This window comes from Xyrauchen texanus, chromosome 27 (genome assembly GCF_025860055.1).
Source record: "Xyrauchen texanus isolate HMW12.3.18 chromosome 27, RBS_HiC_50CHRs, whole genome shotgun sequence".
NCBI lineage: Eukaryota > Metazoa > Chordata > Actinopteri > Cypriniformes > Catostomidae > Xyrauchen > Xyrauchen texanus.
This window is the reverse complement of record NC_068302.1, coordinates 7,016,312-7,040,584: the sequence shown is the minus strand read 5'-3', so window position 1 is coordinate 7,040,584 and position 24,273 is coordinate 7,016,312. Positions and strand designations below refer to the sequence as shown.

Genomic DNA, 24,273 nt, shown 5'->3' with positions numbered 1-24,273 from the left:
TACATAGGTTTAATAGTTACTTTACATTTATTTAGATGTAAAACTTTTTAAACAAGGAAAGACATTTCTGAGTAAAACTTTAATAATGTAAGAAATCAGAGAATATCTGCCCTCCAAATAAAATTCAGATTTATCCATTTGAACGTGAACAAGAAACCTTATTACACGTGGGGAAAAAAACATCCTTAACATACCATAGGCTCTGCACAAAACAAATACAGTAATACAAAAACACAGACAATAAATAAATATAACTAAACTAGCAAAGAAAGAAAGAAATCAAACAACTTCACATAATTTCAAATGAGGGGAGAATTAAAGAAAAATATTACAATAAATATCATTACCAGACAACGTAATACACATTCATATTATTTATAAGTACCATTTTTATTTTCTATAATAGTTTGTATCAACGCTTATAACTACATATCCAACGATGTACATCAAATTGTGACGTCATTGACTGGCGACGGCTGCAGCAGTTCTGAATATTTGCTACAGCACAGAAAGCCTGTCAGTCAAAAGGTACTGTATATATTTACTTAGTTAACGTCTTTTCGTCAATAACAATTTTTTTCAATGTTGTAAATAAAAATATAGCATATATTTAGCAATAAGGATCTATTTAGAGCATATAAAGCGAAGCGAGTATAGCTAATGCCATCTAGCTAATTGTGCATGTAGAGTTTGACACAGTTTGTACGATTCTGCATTTAAATAGTCATTTTCACGACCTAACAAGTGTAATTAACTGCTAATCATATTCATCAAGATATAGGCTTACCTGAATCGTGCTCACCCAGTCCTGTTCGTAAAGGAGATTGATGTATTATGATCATGAGTTCTGGTCCACCATCTGTCCAGATAGCAGAACCAACAGAGCCGGTCTTGTGTGTGTGTGTGTGTGTGTGTGTGTGTGTGTGTGTGTGTGTGTGTGTGTGTGTGTGTGTGTGTGTGTGTGTGTGTGTGTGTGTGTGTGTGTCCATGCCTGGGGTCTGTTGTACATTTCAGCTTAAGGTGATACCAAATTTGGACATTTTTGGTGAGATGCCAACCCTAACAGCATTTAAGGGCATTGTAGACCAAAATGATGACAGAATTGTGCTTTTTAAAAATAATGCTATTTAAAGACAGTAAGACATATTCATGCAAAGTGGCCCACATTTTAATGCCTGTCAAGCTTATTCATTTGTGATATCCTTCCATCGCTTACTTTGATTGATTCATTATTTAATCTGATAGATACAAAATTTGTCTTATTAATTCTGATTCAGTAACCACAGTCTAGGGCTGCTTGATTATTTCAAAAATCATAATCATGATTATTTTGGTCAATATTGAGATATTGTGATAATTTTAACATGATTACTCATTGACTTTGGAAACATCATGCATTTATTGAACTTATATATTTAACAGTGGAATGAAATGTAAACTGTCCTTGGTAGGGGAGGAGGCTATTGTCATATGATAATAATTTTATTATAATAATAATACCTTACATTTAAATAGTGCTTTTCTAGGCACTCAAAGTGCTTTATATAGTATAGTGACCAGGAAAGAGCTGCTGGGTGATATGGCTGCTGTTTGTTAAGTATGATAGTCAAATAAAGGAAAGCCTCCATTTCCATCATTTACAGCAGGGATGCTCACACTTCTATGGAATGAGATCTACTTTTTCATCATGTTATTGAAGCAAGATCTACCATGTACAAAAAAGACATACCAAAATAAATCACAATACCAAAATGTCAGGAGTCGGTAGTGAAATTTGACAATTCTCAATACCAGATTCAGTACCACAACAAATTATAACAATGAATAGAAATAAATACGCTTTTTTTTCTCTGCTGTTTATGTTCACTTTAGACATCATTCTCTGTGTTTTCATGAATATTTACATGAGCATTTTGCCGTATTTGACTGTCCAGGTGCATTAGCGTGTGCATTTTTAGCACACACACATATGCTGCCTGTCAATCAAACAGGTCACAGCTGTTACTAGATCGCTAGCCAATTATAAAATACGCACTCTGTCTAACTATGACTTTTAACAGCAGGATATGAACTTTCTAATAAGTGACACAGGCCTAGGCTATCACATATAGCCAATTTTTTTGTTATTATAAAAATCTCTTTCACTTGCCCCTTCAAAAATCCACTTGTCCTGGACAAGCGTTAATGTCGAGCCCTGATAAAATATTGTTTTCAACATTCCCTGATAACAATTTTTTCTTCTGCAGTACAGCTCATAAACTAAATGTACGTTGTTTTAAAGGAGTATTATTTTGGTAAACCAGCCAAAAAAGACTAATCAAAAACGTATTTTGTTCCAGTGTATAATGGGCTAAGACTACACTCTCTCAGCTTTATGTTCACTTCAATCCATCTTTAACTCACAAAAAAACGTTCTCTTCTTAATAAAGCCGCTTATCACCGATTTTCTTCATGATAATATGCACACAGTGAACGTGACACAGATATTACGATTCACTACGTCGCAAGCCATCACGTTATAATCTAGCTGCGGCAAACGCGCATGAGAGACGAGCGTCCCCAGAGTGTGCATCAGCCGGGAGAAGATTCAATCTCTTCCCCAGTCACTTCACGCAACTCATAGACACGGCGCTAACCGCACAGAGAAATGCCAGTTTCTGAGTTTATTTTCATAACCCGCTTCCTTTTTATTTGAACTTTAATAAAGGATGATTTAAAGATATAATGCCGGGGTGTTTCATTGCGAAACAGAATGCGGCGCGATAATAGTTTTATTTCGATTATCTTGTTTTCATAATCGTTGGAAGTTAAAATTGTATTAATTGCCGAGCCCAACCATTCACTATGAATGACTAGTATCCTTCACTGTGCTGGGGCACATTATTATTTTTCACATTAATATGTGCCTTTCCAAGCTCTTAGAGGCAGCTGTTAATGAAATTCTTTCTAATGACAGTGTATTTTTGTTTTTGTGTGTTTCATAGCCATCTCCATGGTGATGAAGTCATCGATAGAGGAGGAGGAAGGAGGGTGGGCTCTCGGGATCCCGGAGAAGATGCAAAATAATGCCAACTGGGTGGACGTCACTCAAGATTTCAAAGGAGCCTGTAAAGGTGTATGTCTATGATGTTTTCTAACAACATATCCGGGTGTTGTGGTCCAGACTGGTAATGGAAACATTGCTGGCTCGATCCCCTCAAAGAGCGAGTCATGAACTATCACCATTGTGCCCTTGAGCATGGCACTCCACCCTAGGTTACTTCAGGGAGTTTGGCCCTTTAATAAATGTACACTTAGTTACTTTGGATAGGCATGTTGTGAAATGACAACTTACACCCTCCTCAACCATTTCTTCTTCTTCTTCTTATTATTATTATTATTATAAAAGCACCATGGGGATGTCATGGTTCAGCTGTGAGTTATTATTGGATCAGAGAGTAAGAAAATGGACCGTCTTTTCTCAAAATAGCTGTTTTCCCATCAAGCCCTGAGAAACACAGTGAGAAAAAAATCTAATGTTTACTTCCATTCCAAAACAACTTACAAGAACATCCAATTTTGTGTAACTGACATTTATTTAAAGCTGATATGTGTAATTTCAGAGCCACTGGCATCTCCAAACGTAATTGCAAAAAGAATCGCTGTTTTCAAACATTGATTCCAGGAAACAAACTGATGGCTCCACCCCAAACTCTATTGGTTGAGCCATTGTTGGTGTGTCGGGCTGGAAGGGCCACTTAAACAAACAGAGGAATATTTTGATATCGCCTTAATATTCGTGAAATCAACCTAAAATGGCTTACTTATAGTTAACGTTGAATAGAAAAAAATGGCAAAATGCATTGGAGAAAAAAAAAAGTAAGTAAGGAGGTAACAAGTAACTAGTTTCCTAAACTGGTTTTGTGCAGATTTTCATAATTCATACATTTTGCATCATTTTAGAGTCATTGTTTTTTGATTGTTGATTTATGACCCACTATCACTATAAATGGGATATTGGGTCTTGTTTATATTTTTTTAATTTAGTACACATTTTGTAAGTTGCTGCAGAGTAATATTGATTACTCTGTGGACATGCATTCAGAAAGTCAACGAAGCATGGCTGCAGGAAGTTTTGGGTTGATCTCTCCCTGCTGTTGTCAGTTTTGCCATTTATAGTCACTAAGAGATCTAAAATCAACTTGCTTGACCACATCATGTATAAACTGCAGCACAATGCCATAAACCAACAGAATACAAAATGGTAAATTTGTGTTATTGAGTAAAGGACTCTTGTTAAATTGATTCTGATGTATTAGTTATGTTCTATTGGAGTCATGTGTTGATTTGTAGTTTTTATGTGTATTCTCTTTCAGAACTCAAACTGGGCGAGTTGCTCCATGACAAACTGTAAGCACATTTTACTCCTTCCTCAACCTTTTGACCTTTTTGATTTTTTATCTTGAACTAAAGGGCTTTATCAAGCATTTCAGGCACTTTTGATGCAGTAATACAGAATACATAATGCCCATGTTCCTGCAGGTTTGGTCTGTTCGAGGCGATGTCAGCCATTGAGATGATGGATCCAAAGATGGATGCTGGAATGATCGGAAACCAAGTGAACCGGAAAGTTCTCAATTTTGAACAAGCTGTAAAGGTAGCAACTGAATATATTGGTTTCATGGTTTCAAATCTGTCTGTCTGTCTATCTATCTATCTATTAGGCATGTTACGATGCACAAAATTTACGATACGATGCAGAAGCCTCAAGAATGAAATATGGCACCCACGAAATTAGTTCGCTTAAACTTATTCAGTGATTCAGCATAAATGTATTTTAAACCTTATGTGATACAACAGTGTCTGACTTTGGCAACATAAAGCAGAGCTCTATATTAAAGTAACTTAAACAACAGCACTGCATTTATAAGCAGATTTTAATGAGGAAAAACTCATTTAAAAATCATGTTTTTCTCAAGAAAGATGAGTTTGTCTACATTCAGTTGAAAAGCACGTTTCACAATGCACATAGTTTCAAAGTAGCTTTGTAGAAAATCATGCATTAAAGTCCTAAAGGTGACTGTGGCAAAGAAAAAACTCCTTTCAAAAACACTTGAGAGGAACCTGACCTCTGGCTTTACGTATTATTTCGTGGTTTGAGCAAAAACCAATTCGCCACACATTTTTTGCCCGCTTCCCCCGATTTCACTCGATTAGCAGTCTTACCGTCTTATCCAATGCATGCAAGTGATGTGCTCATAGCCGTTTACATTTCAACGTCAAAAGCAGAGAATAATAAGTCTCATGTAATCACTGTTTTGTTTTTAATGAGCTGATTTTTGATAGTTATGACTTATGAGAATCGTAAGCCCAAAGTATACTTCGGGAATTCGCGAATGCTGACAGGATGCGTGACGCAAATCTCGTCATCAGCAGAATGCTCGAGTACTGAACGCGTGCAGCCTGATTTTTCTAACGTGCAGACTGCGCAGGTGCCTGGATTTATTTGCATGAATTAGTTGATTCACACCAGAGCCATTGAAAAAGAGAGTTGTGGATCTCTTTGATCTCACAGACATGCGATCACATGGTTCATGTTGCTCTCAATAGTTCCAAACAAATCTGCGCTGTCAACCAGTTTGAATGGTATTCGGCGGGACAGATGGCAGCACCAACTAGATTTACAGCAATATTTGGTATATTAAAACATAATGTCCATTGGTTACTGGTGTGTTGTATCATTTATATGTCTGCTATTTTATTATTATTATATACATTTATTTATATTATATTACCGTATAACACTAGGCAGCAGTATTGTGAAGCAGAGCTGGAAATGGCTATGCTAGCTACCATACTGCCTACTGAGGACTATTGTTTTACTTTTAATGTTAGACTGTTTAAGTAAATTAAACTTGTTAAACACATTCTTTTATTAATTAGCCCACATTACAATTTACTACATTGATGATACTTATATATATATAGTACTCAATGCAATGACAAAGTTAAATCTAATCTACATACCACACCAGCAACTTCTCAATTGAAGCCAAAAAAGGAGTTTGGTCAATAGTACAGAATATACAAGGCAACCAATTGCATTCAATAAAACATTTTATTATACAATATGTCCAATGAGAGGGTAAAGGTTGTTCCCCCACCCAGGGGCAAAAATTTCATCAAACTGTTGGGGGGGACAGTAAACATAAAAATTCTCAAGAGCAATTTTTGAAGGGGACACCAAGGTTTTTTTTGTTGTTGCCCCGTTTGCATTTGTATTATTTTATTTCTTAAACAATTATTTTAAGAATATATCATTATATTATTTACAATACACATATTTTATGATATTTTAGGGGGGGACAACCCTCAGATAGGGGGGTCCTGACCCCCCGACCCCCCCGCGATTTCCGCCTATGCCCCCACCCATGGTCTTCACTCCTATTATTTGTAGTGCTTGATCCGGTGATCTAGATCGGTGGTCTTCAACCCTGGTCCTCGAGTACCCCCTGCCCTGCATGGTTTATATGTTTCCCTCTTCCAACACACCTGATTCAAATGAATGGGTCATTATCAGGGTTCTGCAGAGCTTTATGTCAACCAAGTGCTAACTGCATTTAGAATCTAGTGATCAATACCACTTTTGACTAAATTGATAAGAGGTCCACTAATGCTTGGAAATATGAAAAAAATTCAGTCATTTCATCAACTTACCAGCGAACGTGATTCAGAAACACTGATAATGAATGCAATTGCAAGTTGGAACCATAAATTGTTTGGAACTATTATGGAACTACATGTAGTCGGCCCATGACACGCATTACTCCGCATTCTTCTAATACAATTGAAGTCTATGGGAGCGTCACAACTCTCTTTTTAATGGCTCTGATTCACACAATTGAGCCGTTGCTGTCAAGAAGAAACGCTAGTAGAAGACATATTCGCTGGACGAAATAACAGGAGACGATGGTAAAAACATGAGCTCACCATTAATTGGAGTATATTTTGACAGGCGCTGAGCGTTAGCGTCAAAATCGAAGTCTACTTTGGGCTTTACTGTGCTTGTAATCATGCTCATTATTGGCTGGGAGAGTCTGGCTATTAATTGCAACATGCTGCTGCTGTTTCTGTGATGTCGGCTTAAATAAAATGACATGCTTGATGTACTGTAGCACTGGGAGATGACAAAGTTGTTTGGGAAATTTGATAAGCTGTAATGCTAATATCTACTAGGTGTTTACCACTGATCTTTGAGCTCTTAGCTCGCCCCTGTAGACTCGTTGCTATGTTTTCTTGAGAGCGCTAGGTGTCGCCTCTCCAGAGAGGAGACTGTTTCTTAGCTCTCAATGTTGCATTGTGTGGTTTTAACGCACTTATGTATTTATTTATGTATCGTATGATACGTATGCTAATGAATCGAGAGCATCGTATCATATGATGCAGTACGACTCAATATTTTTTATACCCCATCCATCCCTGTTCTTCTCTCTCTCTCTCTCTCTCTCTCTCTCTGTGTGAAGGATGAGGCTATAAGAGTGAAAGATCTGAGTGTACCTGAGCTAGTCGGCATCATGGACACGTGTTTCTGTTGTCTGGTGAGTATCATGTCATTTACCGTCACTCAACTGTGTCTCATGAAGCTGTATTGAATGTTCTCTCACTCTGTTGTGTTTATCTCTTTCAGATCACATGGCTGGAGGGGCATTCTCTTGCTCAGACAGTGTTTACCTGTCTATATGTTCATAATCCTGATCTGATACAAGATCCCGCTCTCAAAGCCTTCGCTCTGGGCATCCTTAAAATCTGTGATATCGCCCGTGAAAAAGTCAACAAAGCCGCTGTGTTTGAAGAGGCAAGACTCCTCGTCTGACTGTTGTCCCGTTAATGTTGTTGTATTTTGGTATCTGGTGTGATTACTGAGGACGTACGAATATGAACAAAAGTGGCTCATCTAAACAATTTTAGTAAATATGTGGTCATGGTCCCCATGAAAATCTACAGTTGCATTTATTATACTACATGTAATGTATTCTCTGCCATTTAAAATGTTGCTGGTGGTTGATTCAGTAAATATTGATTTTCGTTTCTCTGAATCGCAGGAAGATTTCCAGGCGATGACATATGGCTTCAAAATGGCAAACAGTGTGACAGATCTAAGAGTGACAGGTCAGTGCCTTCTGTCAAGAACATGTCCAGGTCATATTTCACCACAAAAAGAGAAGATAGAAATAAGAAATTCTATTTTGCTTGAGGAAAATGAATCTTAATTTTGGACCATGAAGACTTTTTGGCATTGTGAGATTATTTGTATTTTTTTTATCACTGTAATGCAGAAATAAGCTAATTATAAACATAAATTGTATTATTTTAATACAATATAACAGGATTTACCCCAATCATTAGCCTGTGTTTATCATGACGAAAGCCAATTTATTGTGCGTGATTATGGATTGGTCTTAATGGCATACAGATCCGATACTGCAAATGTGACACTTCCAGGATTGCCAACACAAATATCTCTTATCATGCACATCGACAAGTGCACGGAGAACAAATAAATGGCCACTGTTTGCGATTCATTTAATCGCAGTAGTCATCCATTTATTTAATAAAGTTGATTTTCCACACCATTCAAAATAATAAACGGCAGTCATTGATTTAGCACACAATACAAAAACATATTTCTGTGCACAAAGATGTTTTAAATTAAAAATAAATACACAATACTAGGAGAAAAGCTTCAGTGTGCTTATTTGGAACACTAACACATACTTGTAGCCCAATTCTATAAAATTATTGTTTATACGTTTGAAAAAATGCTGGCAAAATTCCCTGTATTCAATTAAATAAATTGCCAAACGAAAAAAACTACTTTTAGACCTCTATATGCCTTTTATTTACACAAACTTAAATTAGCCTTACCCTGTTCTGTAGATGAGAAAAGTCGGCTGAATGACATTTTCAGAATGTTCTGCACATTTATGCATTTGGCAGACGCTTTTATCCAAAGCGACTTACAGTGCACTTACTACAGGGACAATCCCCCGGAGCAACATGGAGTGAAGTGTCTTGCTCAAGGACACAATGGTGGTGGCTGTGGGGATCGAACCAGCAACCTTCTGATTACCAGTTATGTGCTTTAACCCACTACGCCACCACCATTCTTCTGCACTTTTTTCAAGACTATAAACTATCAGAACTATTTGTCCAATGCAGAGTTCACTTTCAGAAACGAGCTTTAGAACATTTTAAAACGTTTAAATATATTAAATCTAACCCTCTTTACCTCAGATCACATTTGCTGAGCTCCTTCAGAACATGTCAATTGCATCATGATGCTAAAATTAATTTTAGATGACAATCAAGTTCAGTTGGTCGTTAAAAGTTGCTGGACAAATTGGGACATATTGCAGTTGTGATGGCGAAGCTTTAGATTAGATGATTGTTTAAAATAGTCTACTGAATATCAGGAATGTATCATATGTAAACCCTGATATTACGCCGCATCAATTTTTCTTCAATAGTTGTGCACAGCATATACACATTAATGGATGGTGCTTATACTAAGGCTGAAATTCCCACCACTAATTGGTGCAGTTTGTCAGATTGAACAGGGCCAGATTCGCTTTCAGGTCGGAACCGGTGGCAACCTGCGATCATCAGGACAAATATTACATTCCTATCAGAAGGGCAACTGCTCCCTTTGGATTGCAATTCCTGCTTCTGATTGAATTTATTTGTGAAATTAAAATGACAATGAGCTGGCTAATTTCAATGAATTGTCTCAATACTCTCCCTATTTTGCAAAGACTTCAGAGGAAAAGAATTTGGGACATCTGGGAGGCGAATTAGCACTAAACGCACATTTCTGTATGGAAACGGCTTAAGGGCACATTTCTTTCGTGATAAACCAAAACTTATGCGACAAAGTGTTTTTTTTTAGGCATGACGTCATCACGTACACCATTTTTAATGATAATAGTCCATTTGAATGGAAACAGTCAGAAGACGACAAATTTCGCAAATATTTCTTTACGCATTTTCACTTTGTCGATAACAAAATTGCGCGAAATTGGATGGAAACTATGTTGCTGAGAATTATAAACAAACATTTACTAATGCATTAGGTATCATGAACTGAAAATGAACAATTTGAATTTTTATAGAATTTATCAATCTTGGTTTATGTTCTCTTATAAAGATACTATTGTTCATTGTAGTTCATAACACATTTACTAAATTTGCATTATAATGCATAAACTAACATTTGGAACTAATAAAGTAAAAAAATTATTAAAAATAAATAATATTTATATTTAAAAAAATATATGTTTTTGACATTAACCAAGGTTGATACATGCTTCCCAAGATTTGTTTATTGTTTGTCCATGTTAACTGATGTTTACGAATACAACCTGATTGTAAAGTGTTACCGCAAACTCAATTGGAAAACACCCATGCGTATTACGGTAATGTCTTATTTTTGTTCTATTGATTTTGAGGTGAAATATGACCCAGGCCTGTTCTACCTGAGATTCACCCCAATAATTTTCACCAATATTGAGTCTTCTCATTGTGATTTGTTCAGGAATGTTGAAGGATGTTGAGGATGAACTTCAGAGGAAAGTAAAGGTATGTTGACCTCATCTCAAGCATTCATCAGTTTAGCATAATTCTTCACTTGATTAATGTCACTATGCTTTTCTCCTCACAGAGTACACGCAGTCGACAAGGTGAACAGCGTGATCCTGAGGTGGAACTAGACGTAAGACATGACCATTTTTTCCCCTGAAACAGAAGCTACATTAGATAAAGTTATTGAAGGAGGACGTTTTCTCTGAGATTTTGTCTTTGTGTTATGATCCCTGCAGCATCAGCAGTGTTTGGCTTTGTTCAGTCGGGTTAAATTCACTCGTCTGCTGCTCAGTGCGCTTATCTCCTTTACTAAAAAAGAGGTATTACACTACTGAAATTACTTGTCAGACACATAACATACACATGACCTCACTGGTTCTTGTCCTGATCTCTGATTGGTTAATTTGCCATTTCAGACTAGTGCTGTGAGTGAAGCACAGAAGCTGATGACTCAAGCTGCTGACTTACTGTCCGCCATACACTCCACCATACAGTACGGCATACAGTCACAGAACGACACAACCAAAGGAGGTAACACTGTACTTAATTAAGACCTGTACAACAGTGAGCGCGTTTACATGCACGATATTACACCCAGTATGCTTAATATGAGGTCATGTAAACGTCTTAAACAGCTATCCTTTATTGGGGTAAGGTCATAAATGGCTTAAGAATAAACCAACGACACTGGTATATTTTGGCTATTACTCTGGCTTATCCAATGTGTGCAAGTGTTCTGCACATGACTATTTACGTTTTGATGTCAAATGTTGGTTTCACAAATGTCCTGTTTCCAGATCACCCAATTATGATGGGGTTTGAGCCATTGGTTAACCAGCGCCTGCTCCCGCCCACTTTCCCCCGCTATGCCAAGATCATCAAGAGAGAGGAGATGGTCAACTACTTCAGCAAACTCATAGAGCGCATTAAGACTGTCTGTGAGGTCATCAACATAGCCAACCTGCACAGCATCCTGGTAAATTATTTTGCTACAATGACTGGCTGATCTCCACCTGCCAAATAGAGAAATGTACATGAACTATTGATTTGGAAATTTTGGGATTATTTAAGAAACTAGAACAGCTGTGTAGGAAACCAGTTGCCGGTGACAGCTGTGCATTATACAGTTTAATGGTCATTATAGAAAACATATGGTCACAGTATACCGTGATTGACCAATGAGTTGTTCCAGAGGGCTGTGCAATGGGTGTTTGCAATGGGAGCCTCAAGTGGCAATAAAACAGCAGCAACACCAATTTGATAAAAGACACCATGTTCAATCAATTATGGCATTTATGAAATAGGTCAAAGACTAACTTTGATGTTTGCTTTACAAAGCATTGTCTGAAAGTTTAAATTTGTTTTAAAAGTTGAATGGTTAGACAGACATTATAAGACAAACAGACAGTTAGATAGACTGACTGACTCCCTTTATTAGGAATATTATGGTCCTAATAAAGTGCCTGGCGTGGTCTTCTGCTGTTGTAGCCCATCCGCCTCAAGGTTTTGTGCATTTTGAGATGCTATTCTGGGGTTATCTGAGTTATGGTAGCCTTTCTGTCAGCTCGAAACACTCTGCCCATTCTCGGTTGACCTCTCTCATCACCTGTTTTTGGCACCATTCTGAGTAAATTCTAGAGACTGTTGTATGTGAAAATCTCAGGAGATTAGCAGTTACATTCTAATGGTTGATGTGAACATTAACTGAAACTTCTGACTAGAGATGGACTGATTGCAATTTTCTTGACCTGCCGATACCGATTTTTTCAGATTTTCTTTCTAAGAACTATTATTGACCACATATACAAACAAAATCTACCTTTCTTCAATGCTAAATTTTATTTTCATAATAAAATAAATTATTAAACATTACAATTTCCCCCAAACTGCACTAAGTTACAGGATCTTCTCTCACTTAAACAACTCTCAAAATAAAGTGCTCTGTGACTGGAAAGAGGTAGAAATAACAATTAACTGCAAATGAGTTGCTTTATATATCAGATGTCATTTCCCACTATTTATAAATGGACCTTTTTCTCTTTATTACTCGTCTAACAAAACAATTCCAAAGATCTGAAAAACTGAAGTGTCCAATACGCTCAACTTAAGTTAGATGTCCAAATATCAGTTGTAAAACTGAGCACTGCTTCGGGAACGGCTTGCATACCTGTCAACACTCCCGTTTTGTTATTTCTCTCAAAAAAACTCCCGTAATTTGTATGGCCCAAACCACATTATATGAGTAATCAAATCAATATATTCTTCCAAGGCGGTCCAGTTGCCAGATCTTGAATGAAACGCATCCTACTCACACAATCGACACATCATACAAATTACAAATCATTTATGACCTCAATCTGGCAACCTACAACCCATTTGCGCTGTTGATATCTGCGCAGGCAGTAGATGCGGGATGTTAAATCAAGCATCACTGGTAGATGGGAGGAGAAGACTCAGCTGGTGCTCCGGTGAAAAAAACAAAATATACATTTAAATTTAACAACAGCTGGATGGAAGAATTGAATTTCATATCCCGAAGCCATATCGACAATGCCCATGCCTTTTGCAATGTGTGTCACACTGATTTTAATATCGGACACGGTGGGAATAATTACGTTAAATCACGACGGCACAATTTGTATGTATTTAGCCTGCCTCTGCCATCCAGCACCCCCCCTTCCCCTCTCCCGGATTTGTGTACCCAAATGTTGACAGATAACAGGCTGCGTGTGTTACATGACACGAGATTAAACAACTCGGGCAACGCGACATCGGAAAGTACCTCATACTCTGTATCGAGGAAATGTATCAGATTTCTGATCCCTCTGTCCTCAACTATGGAGAACAGCTGGTCATCCAGGGCCATGAATTCCATAATTTTCCTCGTAATTGCTTTGGTATTTTCGCTGCTCATACCAAGGGATGATAGGAGAGGCTGCTGACTTGTGGCTGGCTCTGAGCTCTGGCTAGCTTTAGCCGCTTTCACTTTTTATCTTCTTTTTTAAAATGGGCATGTTCAGCTGGGTGATGGTGTTATAAATATCTAATTAGGTTTGTTGATCCGAAAGTTATTGTGGTGGTTCCCCCACGGTTTACTTTGGCCTTAAAATTATTACACATTTCAAACTTTATGTATTCTTCACTCACACAGTGAAGATCTTCCACGCCAATGACATGTTTACATGCGGCTGTGACGTTATTGCCTGCGCTGCTGGCAATAAAACGGACCGGCTTGGAATCGGTAAGATGTGAGGCTGACCTGCCGGTTACCGGTCCGGGCCGAGCATGCGGAAAATCGGCTAATTCCGGTCCCTGGCCAGTCGATCGGTGCATCTCTACTTCTGACCCGTTTATGTATGATTTTATGCATTGCACTGCTGCCACATTATTGGCTGATTATATAATCACATGAATAAGTAACTGTACAGGTGTTCCTAATAAAGTGCTCAGTGAGGATGGATGGATGGATAGATCATTAGATGGATAGAGAAAGCAGATTAAAGGCCTTTTTTTTGGGGTTTGTTTGCATTTGAATTTTTGCAGTTGGAGTTGAACAAGCATTCCATGGGCCCATTTGAGCATTTCGTCAATGTAAGTCTATGGGATTTTTCAGGTTTTTGATCGTCCACTGTGTGAAAACGTAAGTCCGATCAGTTAGATAAGATATAGCACTCTATTCCAGGAGAGTCTGAAGGACTGTGCTGAGTTTGGTGGATGGAGCTTGAAAGCGTTAGAAGTTAGTGTTAGAAATTTTAATGTTGGTTTTGGGATTTTGAATAAAAATATTGAATGGCTCTGTTAATGGATGAATGCAACAAATTACACATTTTGTGTGCTCACAGGATTTCTTCTGCGAGTTCAGTGAGCAGTCTCCATGTGTGCTGTCTAGATCTCTGCTACAGGTGGGTGAAATCTTCTCCCTATAAAGCATACATTGGACAATGTAGCCACCTCAAGTTCTAATGCTTCTCTTTGGTCTGGACATCTCTACATAAATAACATGTTGATGCCATAACACTTAATGGACGTCTGTGCATGTGTGTGTTTAATGTAGAACACGTTTCTGATTGACAATAAGAAGGTAATCGGGACTCATCTGATGCAGGATATGATTAAAGATGCTCTGCGATATTTTGTCAGTCCTCCTGTCCTGTCCACAAAGTGAGTGATACTTTTTACACATTTTGTTATGTACTTGTTAATTAATGATGTACACCATATGTACTACACGTTAAAGACACTAGCGTCACCAAGCGGAATTGCAAAAAGTAATGCTGTTTTCCCGAACACTCCTTCGGCAAACTGATAGTTCTGCCCCAAACGCCCACCATTGGTTGAGCTTATGTTGCTATGTCAGGATGCTCAGACAGTCAGTGTTTGAAAGCCCTACAGATTTGACACTTTTTGGGGGGAAATCAAACAGAAAATGGTTTATAGTGGTCTCTGCATATTATGATACAAAAGGAGAAGTTTTTTTTTAACAAAATGAGACACTTTACCATTAATAGGCATTTGAATGCCCTCTAAAACATCAAATGTTTAACGCAATTACCAGTTAATTGTTTATACATTATACATTTTTACAGATGTCTTGAATTATGTTATATTGTAGTCTCTAATCCTGGAGTCACAAAACATATTAAGTGCTGTTCGTTTTCTCCACAGATGCAGTTTGAATAATAACCATCAGGCCAAAGATTACATTGACTCCTTTGTTACGCACTGCACACGGGTTTGTGATTCACTTAGTTTGACATGTTATAATAATATGTTATAATGAGTTGATGGAATAAGAGGGTTTTTATTATGTGTTACAGCCGTTCTGCAGCCTCATTCAAATTCACGGGCACAACAGAGCACGACAAAGAGACAAACTGGGGCACATACTGGAGGAGTTCGCCACTCTTCAGGATGAGGTGTGTGTGTGTGGCATCTGTTGTTTTGCTTGGTTAAACTAAACATGAAATCAAAATATGTCCCTGGTCTTATTGTGCATGAATTATTAAGAGCCCGTTATTCCACAGAAATCATTTCAGAATCTTTCTTTAAAATACAGTAATGTTATATGCCTCTAAAATGACTTTTCTTTTCTGCTTACCCTTCAAAGCAAAAATATTCAGATATATACAGTGGCAGCAACATTTAAATGAGCTGGTTTTCAGCATTAATTGGTCATAAAATGTGATCTCATCTTCATCAAAGTCACAAGTATAGACAAACACAATGTGCTTAATCTAACAACACACAAGCAATTATAATCTTTCATGTCTTTATGGAACACATCCAATTAATCGTTCATAGTGCTGTGGAAAAAGTAAATAAACCATTGGATTTAAAAACTTGTCAATCATCCTTTGTCAGCAATAACCTCATCAAAGTGTTTCCAGTAGCTGTGGATTAGACCTGCACAACATTCACAAGGAATTTTTGACCATTCTTCCTTACAGAACTGCTTCAGCTCAGCCATATTCTTAGGATGTCTGGTGTGAACGGCCCTCTTGAGGTTATTTACACAGCATCTCTATTGGGTTAAGTTCTGGGCTCTGACTGTGACACTCCAAAAGGTGGATTTTGTTTTTTGTAAGCCATTCTGTTGTGGATTTACTTTGATGGTTAGTGTCATTGTCCTGCTGCATCACCCAACTTCTACTGAGCTTCAGCTGGTGCATAACCACCCTGATATTATCCTGTAGGATTTCTTGATAAACTTGGGAATTAATTTTTCCCTCGATGATGACAAGCGGTTCAGGCCCCGAAGCAGCAAAGCATCCCCATGTCATGATGCTCCTTTCACCTTACTTCACCTTTGTGATGATGTTTTCATGTTGGTATGCGGTGCCCTTTTTACGCCATACATAGTGCTACGTGTTCTTCCCAAACAATTCAACTCTAGTTTAAGTTTAGTATAAGTCCGTGTAGTTTTGTGGTGGTCTTTTTCAAACTTCAGGTGCACAGCAATGTTTTTTCTGGAAAGCAGCAGCTTCCTTCGTGGTGTCTGCCATAGACACCATGCCTGTTTAATGTTTTCTGTATAGTAGACTCATGAACAGAGATGTTAACCAGTTCCACTGATTCCTTCAAGTCTTTAGCTGTCACTCTAGGATTCTTTTTTTAACCTCATTGAGCATTCTGCGGTGTGCCCTTTGAGTCTTCTTGGCTGGATGGCCACTTCTAGGGAGAGTAGCCACCGTACTAAATCATCTCCATTTATAGACAATTTGTCTAACTGTGGACAGATGAATATTTAAGCTCTTCAAGATAACTTGGTAACCCTTTCCAGCTTTATGCAAAGCAACAATTCTTGATCGTATGTCTTCTGAAATCTCTTTTTTGCGAGGCATGATCCACGTCAACAGATGCATCTTGTGAATAGCAAACTTCAAATGTTTGAGTGCTTTTTATAAGTCAAAGTAGCTCTAACCCACACCTCCAATCTAGTGTCATTAATTGGATGGCAAGGTTTGCCAACTCCTGCCTCTAATTAGCTTTTATTGTCATCATTCACTTAGGGGTTCACATACTTTTTCCAACCTACACTGAATTTTTGAATGGCATATTCAGTATGTGCAAGAACAATACAATAATGTGTGTTATTAATGAAAACAGATTGTGTTTGTTCATTATTGTAATTTAGATGATCAAACCAGATTTTAAGACAAATCTGATTTAGACATAAATGCAGATAATTCCAAAGGATTCACATACTTTTTCTTGCCACTGTAAGTAGATTGATAGTGTACGGAGATTGAATCAGTTGTTTCATGGTTGTTCGCTGCAGAGCTCTTTTTGTTTGCCATGATTCTCTAATTGGTGAATTTTTCTCTTCAAGATCATGGGTAGTGTAGTTATTCACCACAAAGTCCACTATTTAATGTGCCTTTTTAAAAAATGTAAATGTGGAAAGTTCAAATAACTTGATCTGATATCTTCGAAAGCATCACTTACCAGCAATAAACAACTTCAGAGCCTCATGGTTGGTCTGGCTTTAAATGTTTATTAGTTGCCATTAACAAGTAATTCCCCTTTGAAATAAATGAATGGGATTTTTTTCACAACCAGACTATTGAAAATGCATCAACACTGGAAAGATAACTGTTCTTGTCAAACTATCTCATAAGGTCCGCTGGCTTTGCTATGTTGTGTTTATGTCAGTCATAATGCATCATTGTATGAGTTTATTGTTGTGCACTGTAGGCTGAGAAGGTGGACGCTGCTCTTCATGGTCTGCTTATGAAGCTGGAACCGCAACGGCAGCACTTAGCCTGTCTGGGCACCTGGATCCTTTATCACAACCTGAGAATCATGATCCAGTACCTGCTCAGTGGCTTTGAGCTGGAGCTCTACAGCATGCACGAGTATTATTATGTCTACTGGTAAGGCAAATTCATGTTAAGTGCATGTGAGCAAATAGTGCTGTGCCGGGCTGGACGTGATGCTCAAACAAAACAGATCAATGTTTTGATAGCACCACAGTGTTGCACTTTTCGGTCTACTGTGGCAGGCGAGGACCTAAACGCAGCTTTTAATGAAACAAAAGATAAACAAAGTTACTCGGAATATAACAAACATTAAGCACAGAACATAACACATGTGAAGACTGACAAAGAAACCAGGGGAAACAAGGGCTTAAATACACAAGGGAACAAGGAACACCAGGGGGAAACCAATCATAAAAAGAAACTACAAAACTAACAGGATCGGGGAACTAAATGATTTTAAAATAAAAGTCTAAGCAAAGAAACAGGGAATACGTGACAGAGCTACCCTTTAAGGAGCGATTCCAGACGCTCCACAAAACAAAATTGTCCACAGGGAAGGGGGAAACAGCCAGTTCAAGTGGGCAAGTCAGGGAGGCTTGAGACCAAGGCGGAGTCATAGGGATGGAGAGCCAGGGTGATGCTGCAGGCTCGGAGGACCAAGCTGGAGTCAGAGATTCATAGGGCTGAGCTGGATCTGGAGGCTCGGAAGACCGAGGCTGAGCTGGTGGGAGTGAGGACCAAGGTGGAGCCAGAAACCAAAGAGACCAGAGCAGATCAGGCGGACAACCAGGAGACCAAGGAGCTGACCTCAGGGTGGGGACTGGGGAATGACCTCCGTGGTCATGAGCGCTGGCAGCGACTGGGGAGAAGTTGTCCTTTTCCTTCTCCTTTTCCGGACCGCTTTGAGTGTAGTCACGGGAGCGGATGAGGCCACAGGCATAGGTACTGGCTCGTTGGCCGTGGCATGCGTGGGCGCTGACTCGTTGGCCGTGGCATGCTTGGAGCAAGGTGCCTTGGAAGGCTTGGACGAGGGAGCAGAAGATGCAGATTTTGGCCCGGTGTTCCCACCATAATACACTGTGTAAAGGGATCCACAAATTTCCAGAGCCTTCTTCAAATATTGTCGCTGAGTGTCCAGTGAGGATCAGCCGGAGGCATCAGTTCCTTCAGTGCACTATTCAGACCTGTCCGATAGCGGTACACCAGAGAGCGGTCTGGATAATGCACTAAATTCACTAGCTCTAAAATCTCACGGACTCTACCAGCCACTAGATCCATTTTAATTCAGTCTTTCTGTGACGAGGCAGGCGAGGAATGAGGATCTAAACGTAGCTTTTAATGAAACAAAAGATACACAAAGTTACTCAGAATATAACGAAACAAAACACAGGGAACCAAGCACGGAACATATGTGAAGACTGACAAAGAAACCAGGGGAAAGAAGGGAACGAGGAACACCTGGGTAAACAATCAGGGGGAAAACATTTAAAATAAAAGTCTAAGCACAGAAACAGGGAATACGTGACATCTACAAATGTATGACTTCCTTCTACTGAACACAAAGATTTTTAGAAGAATATCTTTGCTCTGTTGGTTTATACAATGCAAGTGAACGGTGGCCAGAAATTTAAAACTCCTAAAAGCAGCTGAAAAAAAAAAATCCATACGACTCTAGGGGTTTAATTCATGTCTTCAGAAGCGATATGATAGTGTGGATGAGAAACCGATCAATATTTAGTATTTTACTATAAATATCCACTTTCAAACAGCCTTCCTAAACCCTCTTTTCTGCTAAGGGTTCTTCCTTTGATTTTGCGATTTGCATTCCTCAGTGCATATTGCCGCCAACTGGGCAGGGAGGAGATTTGATTTTCAGGGGTAGTTTTTACCTTTATATGGGCATGTTTTTTTCTATCCATTGAAAAGAACTGTCTCATTTGTTGACTTCTATTTAACCAATAGCCATTTTTGATGTCCTTTTTGCGCTGAGGCTACCTTAATAATTCATGATATGTCTGTCATTCTCTCCACGTATAAACAGGTATCTGTCAGAGTTCCTGTATGCGTGGCTGATGTCCACGTTGAGTCGAGCAGACAGCTCTCAGATGGCAGAGGAGAGAATCCTGGAAGAGCAGCTCAAAGCACGAAGCAACAAAAAGAGCAAGAAAAAGAAGAAAGGTACATACAGACTGCCATTCATTCAAACATTTAAAAATGGTCAACATTGCTCTGTGGGGTTGTGATGTGTTTTTCTGTTTTGTTTCAGCTCGTCCTCTGAGTAAAGAGATCACTATGAGCCAAGCGTACCAGAACATGTGTGCTGGCATGTACAAGGTAATGTCTCCTGAAATACACTAACATAGAGTACGCTTAGATGTTAAGATTTTTATATATGGGTGGACGAAATATGGCTCTGAGATTTTTGATTGATGACCTCTATCTCTTTGTGTCTGCAGACTATGATAGCATTGGATATGGACAGAAAGGTGCGTAAGCCTCAGTTTGAGCTGGACAGTGAGCAGGTTCGCTACGAGCATCGATTCGCCCCGTTCAACAGTGTCGTCACACCTCCACCAGTGCACTATATTCAGTTTAAGGTACGACTGCTTATTCACTTCCTGATGTTGATGTTTTCCTATGCTGTTTTACTGCAAACATTAGATTAAACTGTGTGTTCATGTAGGAAATGTCCGATCTGAAGAAGTACAATCCTCCTCCTCGCTCAGCGGATCTCTATATGGCAGCCAGTAAACATTTCCAGCAGGCCAAACTCATACTTGAAAACGTCACCAGCCCTGATGCAGAGGTGCATTTAAAACCATCATTATATTACTATAGGGCTTTTCACATTATACTTTACCCTGGGTTATCGTCTTTTTAGATTACGAACTAAGCCACTTTTAAACAACCTTGTACATCCTGACATTGCAGAAAAAGCAGTAGTGTGTCGATGCGTAATCTTCACTTGCTGCTACTAGGCGTCACCTCTAGGTGAAGCAATTGCGTGTTGATGATGAAAATGACTCCTGATTAACAAATTCAAGTGTGAAAAGTCCATCTCAGACTTCAGAGCCAGTCCAATTCTATTCATTGCTCACTGAGTCTCCCATGCTCCCATAAGCCATTTTAGCTTCATACAAACGTGACTCATTATTTGAATAATAACAATTGTTCAATATTATTATCGTCCAAGGGAGTGACTAGTGGTGATTGTTGGTTTGCATCTTGTTGTAGGTTAATCGCATCCTTAAAGTGGCCAAACCCAATATTGTTGTAATGAAACTACTTGCTGGAGGACACAAGAAGGAGACCAAGGTAAAAGATGTTTCATTGTAATACATAGAAATATTGGTAACACTTTACAACAAGGTTTCATTCGTTAACATTAACAATAAATTGTTCCATCATTTATTAATCTATGTTGATGTTAGTTAATAAAAATACAATTGTTCATTGTCAGTTCATGTTAGTTCATAGTGCATTAACTAATGTTAACAAATAAACGTTTTGGATTTTAAAAATGTATTACTATTTGTTGAAATTAACATTTAACTAAGATTAATAAATGTTAAATAAGTATTGTTCATTGTTAGTTCATGTTAAGTAATGATGAAAACAAATGGAAACTTAAAGTGTTACCAACATATGTGGTTCAATTGAAGTTATTAATTTAAATGCAATCATTTTGACTTGACTCGTTTGTTTACAGTAATGCACTTACAATAGAAGTCTATGGGACAAAAATGAAGATTCTGTCATCATTTATATCCTCATTGTTCCTAACCCATATCTTTCCTCTATGGAACACAAAAGGAGATGTTAGACAGAATGTTGCCATCAGTCATTGTACAGAAAAAATATGCAATGAAAGTGAATGGTGACTGAGGCTAACATTCTGCCTCACATCTCCTTTTGTGTTCTACAGTGGAAAGAAAGTTAATTGGGTTTGATATAGAGGTCGACCGATATACAGGTTTCACCGATTAATCGGTGCCGATAGTTGCTTATTGAAACTATCGGTTATCGTTTTATTATTATTATTTCCTTCATGTCCCTCTGTGGCCAAAACCATTCATTTAGTGAATACTTAGGTAAAAAAAAAAAGCTTAATTTGGTGAATATTTACATTGTAACGGAGCTAAGACTCTGTTGTTGAATTGCTGCTCAGACAATGTTAACTTTGTAGTGATTACATTATAGAAGATTGTAAGAGTGCATGTTTTGTTCCCTTTGTGTTTTTGTGAGCTGAAAGCAAAAACATTTCAAAATAAGAGTCCTGTTGTGTTTCGGGCTTGTTAATAATGAAAATTCCAGCGTTATGCACCAGATCTTTTGGTTGTACAACAAACAAGCATCTGGGATTTTACTCATTTTGGACTATTGCAGCCTCTATACCCGTCACAGTAAAAAAGACTATGATTTAAAAAAAATGTTTTAACATTCAATAAATTTTGTGAAGACTCTGACTACCACCCCTGGAGTCGCAAATTTGAATCCAGGGCGTGTTGTGTGACTCCAGCCAGGTTTCCCAAGCAACCAAATTGGCCCGGTTGCTAGGGAGGCTAGAGACACGTGGGGTAACCTCCTTGTGGTCACTATAATGTGGTTCTCGCTCTAAGTGGGGCGCGTGGAGAGTTGTGCGTAGATGTCGCGGAGAATAGCATGAAGCCTCAATATGCACTATGTCTCCACGGTAACACGCTCAACAAGCCTTGATAAGATGCATGGATTGACGGTCTCAGATGCGGAGGCAACTGAGATTCGTCCTCCACCCAGATTGAGGCAAGTGACTGCCACCATGAGGACTTATTGAGAATGGGGACAAAAAAAGAAAATTTGTTACATTTATTTTTTTTTTTAAAAACAACTATTGGCCGATTAATTATCGGTTATCAGCATTTTCCACCACCTTACATATCATAATGGCAAAATCCACTATCATTCACATGAAGGTGAGAAAATTATGACAGAATTTTCATTTTTGGGTAAATATACTTTATTGAACCTGGAACATTCCTTTTAAACAAGTCATTTTGTATAGAGAGAAATTTGAAATTCACTACATCCTCTGGCTTCTTCCTTTCAGGCTCTTCCTGAATTCGACTTTTCTGCACACAAATACTTCCCCATAGTCAAGATCATTTGAGATCAACCCTGTTTCCAGTGTTTCAGAACTCCTCCCATTGAAACATGAACCCTCATGATGGCAACTGAATAAATGTATTTTCATAACAGTACAGTTGAACACACAGACTCATTCAGTGGTTTGAACAGTTAGCAACAACGTCATTTTCTTCTCTTTAAAGATTTGACATTAAGGCCATAGACATTAAATCGTCATTTTAATTGTATTAAAAGTATTTTTTGGTGGGGGCGGGGGGGTAATAATTGTCAAAATATTTAGAACTTCAGTCTTGACCAACACAAAATAGGCATTGTTTCAAAGCTTAGAAGCTCTACTTTACAATGTATGTAGGCATTATGACAAAACTAAACAAATACTTTGAAATTTGCAGACAAATAAGGAGTGTTCTGCTTTTGATAATTTATGAAAACCTTTGCACTGTACATATTTTTGTAATCAGTAAAAATATCAAACTGATCAAATACCCATGTGTCATATGTTGTTGGAAAGCTCTCAAAGAGTAGAATATAACTAGCCTATTTGTTTACTCACCTACAAAAATATAGCAAGTGATAGCTAAGTATATGTCTTATCTGACATACAGGTTCCATGTAAACAGGTGTTGCTAACATGCCACGTTTCCGTTTGTAACTTAATATAACGAATTATAAACGGAACATAAAATCTCACATACCATTACTTAGAGGAGGTGATTATCTTTCAAACAAGCCCACACACAACATATCGGACGCATAGATCATTAGATAATCTACTCAATGTGCACAGTGCATCTGGATATCTGGTATCTTGCAATCTGGCTAAAAAGAAACACATTAGCGTTCTTGGATCAGAAATGATGTAGCACCATGTAATGCTAAACCAATCGGATTGGGTTCAGATCAGTGCAAAAAGTCATCCATATTTGGGCAGAGAGACATGCGATTGGTGACTGTTACAGATGGCCACCAGGGGGTGGTGCCAAGTACAAGACCTTCGATGATGACTCAAATGGCACAGAATGAAACTCATTCTGTGAAATCTCATTACTAAAATCATGTCTGCATGCTATGCATACCTTTTAGTCATGTTGTGTTTGCATGTGTAATTATTTCTTATGTACAATTATGTTTTATTTGTTTGGAGAGGCTTTTGGAAACTTTTTGGATCTTTGGAGCTTAAAGGGTTAAGAGGCTGGAATTCTCTTATGCTGAAAATAAAGTGATACAAGTTTATTTATTTTGTATAAAATGGATGAATAAATAAGAATGTAGG

General features: G+C 38.2%; 1 protein-coding gene across 1 annotated transcript; it reads left to right on the top strand.

The window, feature by feature from the left end:
• Positions 1-463: 463 nt before the first annotated feature.
• Positions 464-24,217, top strand: LOC127621400 (N-alpha-acetyltransferase 35, NatC auxiliary subunit). Its single transcript, XM_052094969.1, has 23 exons — positions 464-528; positions 2,985-3,113; positions 4,356-4,389; positions 4,522-4,636; positions 7,503-7,577; positions 7,667-7,834; positions 8,082-8,148; positions 10,571-10,614; positions 10,697-10,747; positions 10,854-10,937; positions 11,034-11,148; positions 11,415-11,593; positions 14,460-14,519; positions 14,672-14,778; positions 15,283-15,349; positions 15,435-15,533; positions 17,812-17,990; positions 19,918-20,054; positions 20,143-20,210; positions 20,333-20,473; positions 20,560-20,682; positions 21,111-21,191; positions 22,963-24,217. Exons 2-23 carry the CDS (start codon positions 2,993-2,995, stop codon positions 23,020-23,022), a joined length of 2,175 nt encoding a protein of 724 aa, XP_051950929.1. The 5' UTR covers positions 464-528; positions 2,985-2,992; the 3' UTR covers positions 23,023-24,217.
• The last annotated feature ends 56 nt before the right edge of the window (positions 24,218-24,273 follow it).

Excerpts from the sequence above, each read along its gene's own strand:
- LOC127621400 (XM_052094969.1), top strand. The coding sequence starts at position 2,993 with ATGGTGATGAAGTCATCGATAGAGGAGGAGGAAGGAGGGTGGGCTCTC. Across the intron at positions 4,390-4,521 it reads GAGTTGCTCCATGACAAACT|GTTTGGTCTGTTCGAGGCGA; the intron begins GTAAGCACATTT and ends ATGTTCCTGCAG. Across the intron at positions 4,637-7,502 it reads ATTTTGAACAAGCTGTAAAG|GATGAGGCTATAAGAGTGAA; the intron begins GTAGCAACTGAA and ends CTCTGTGTGAAG.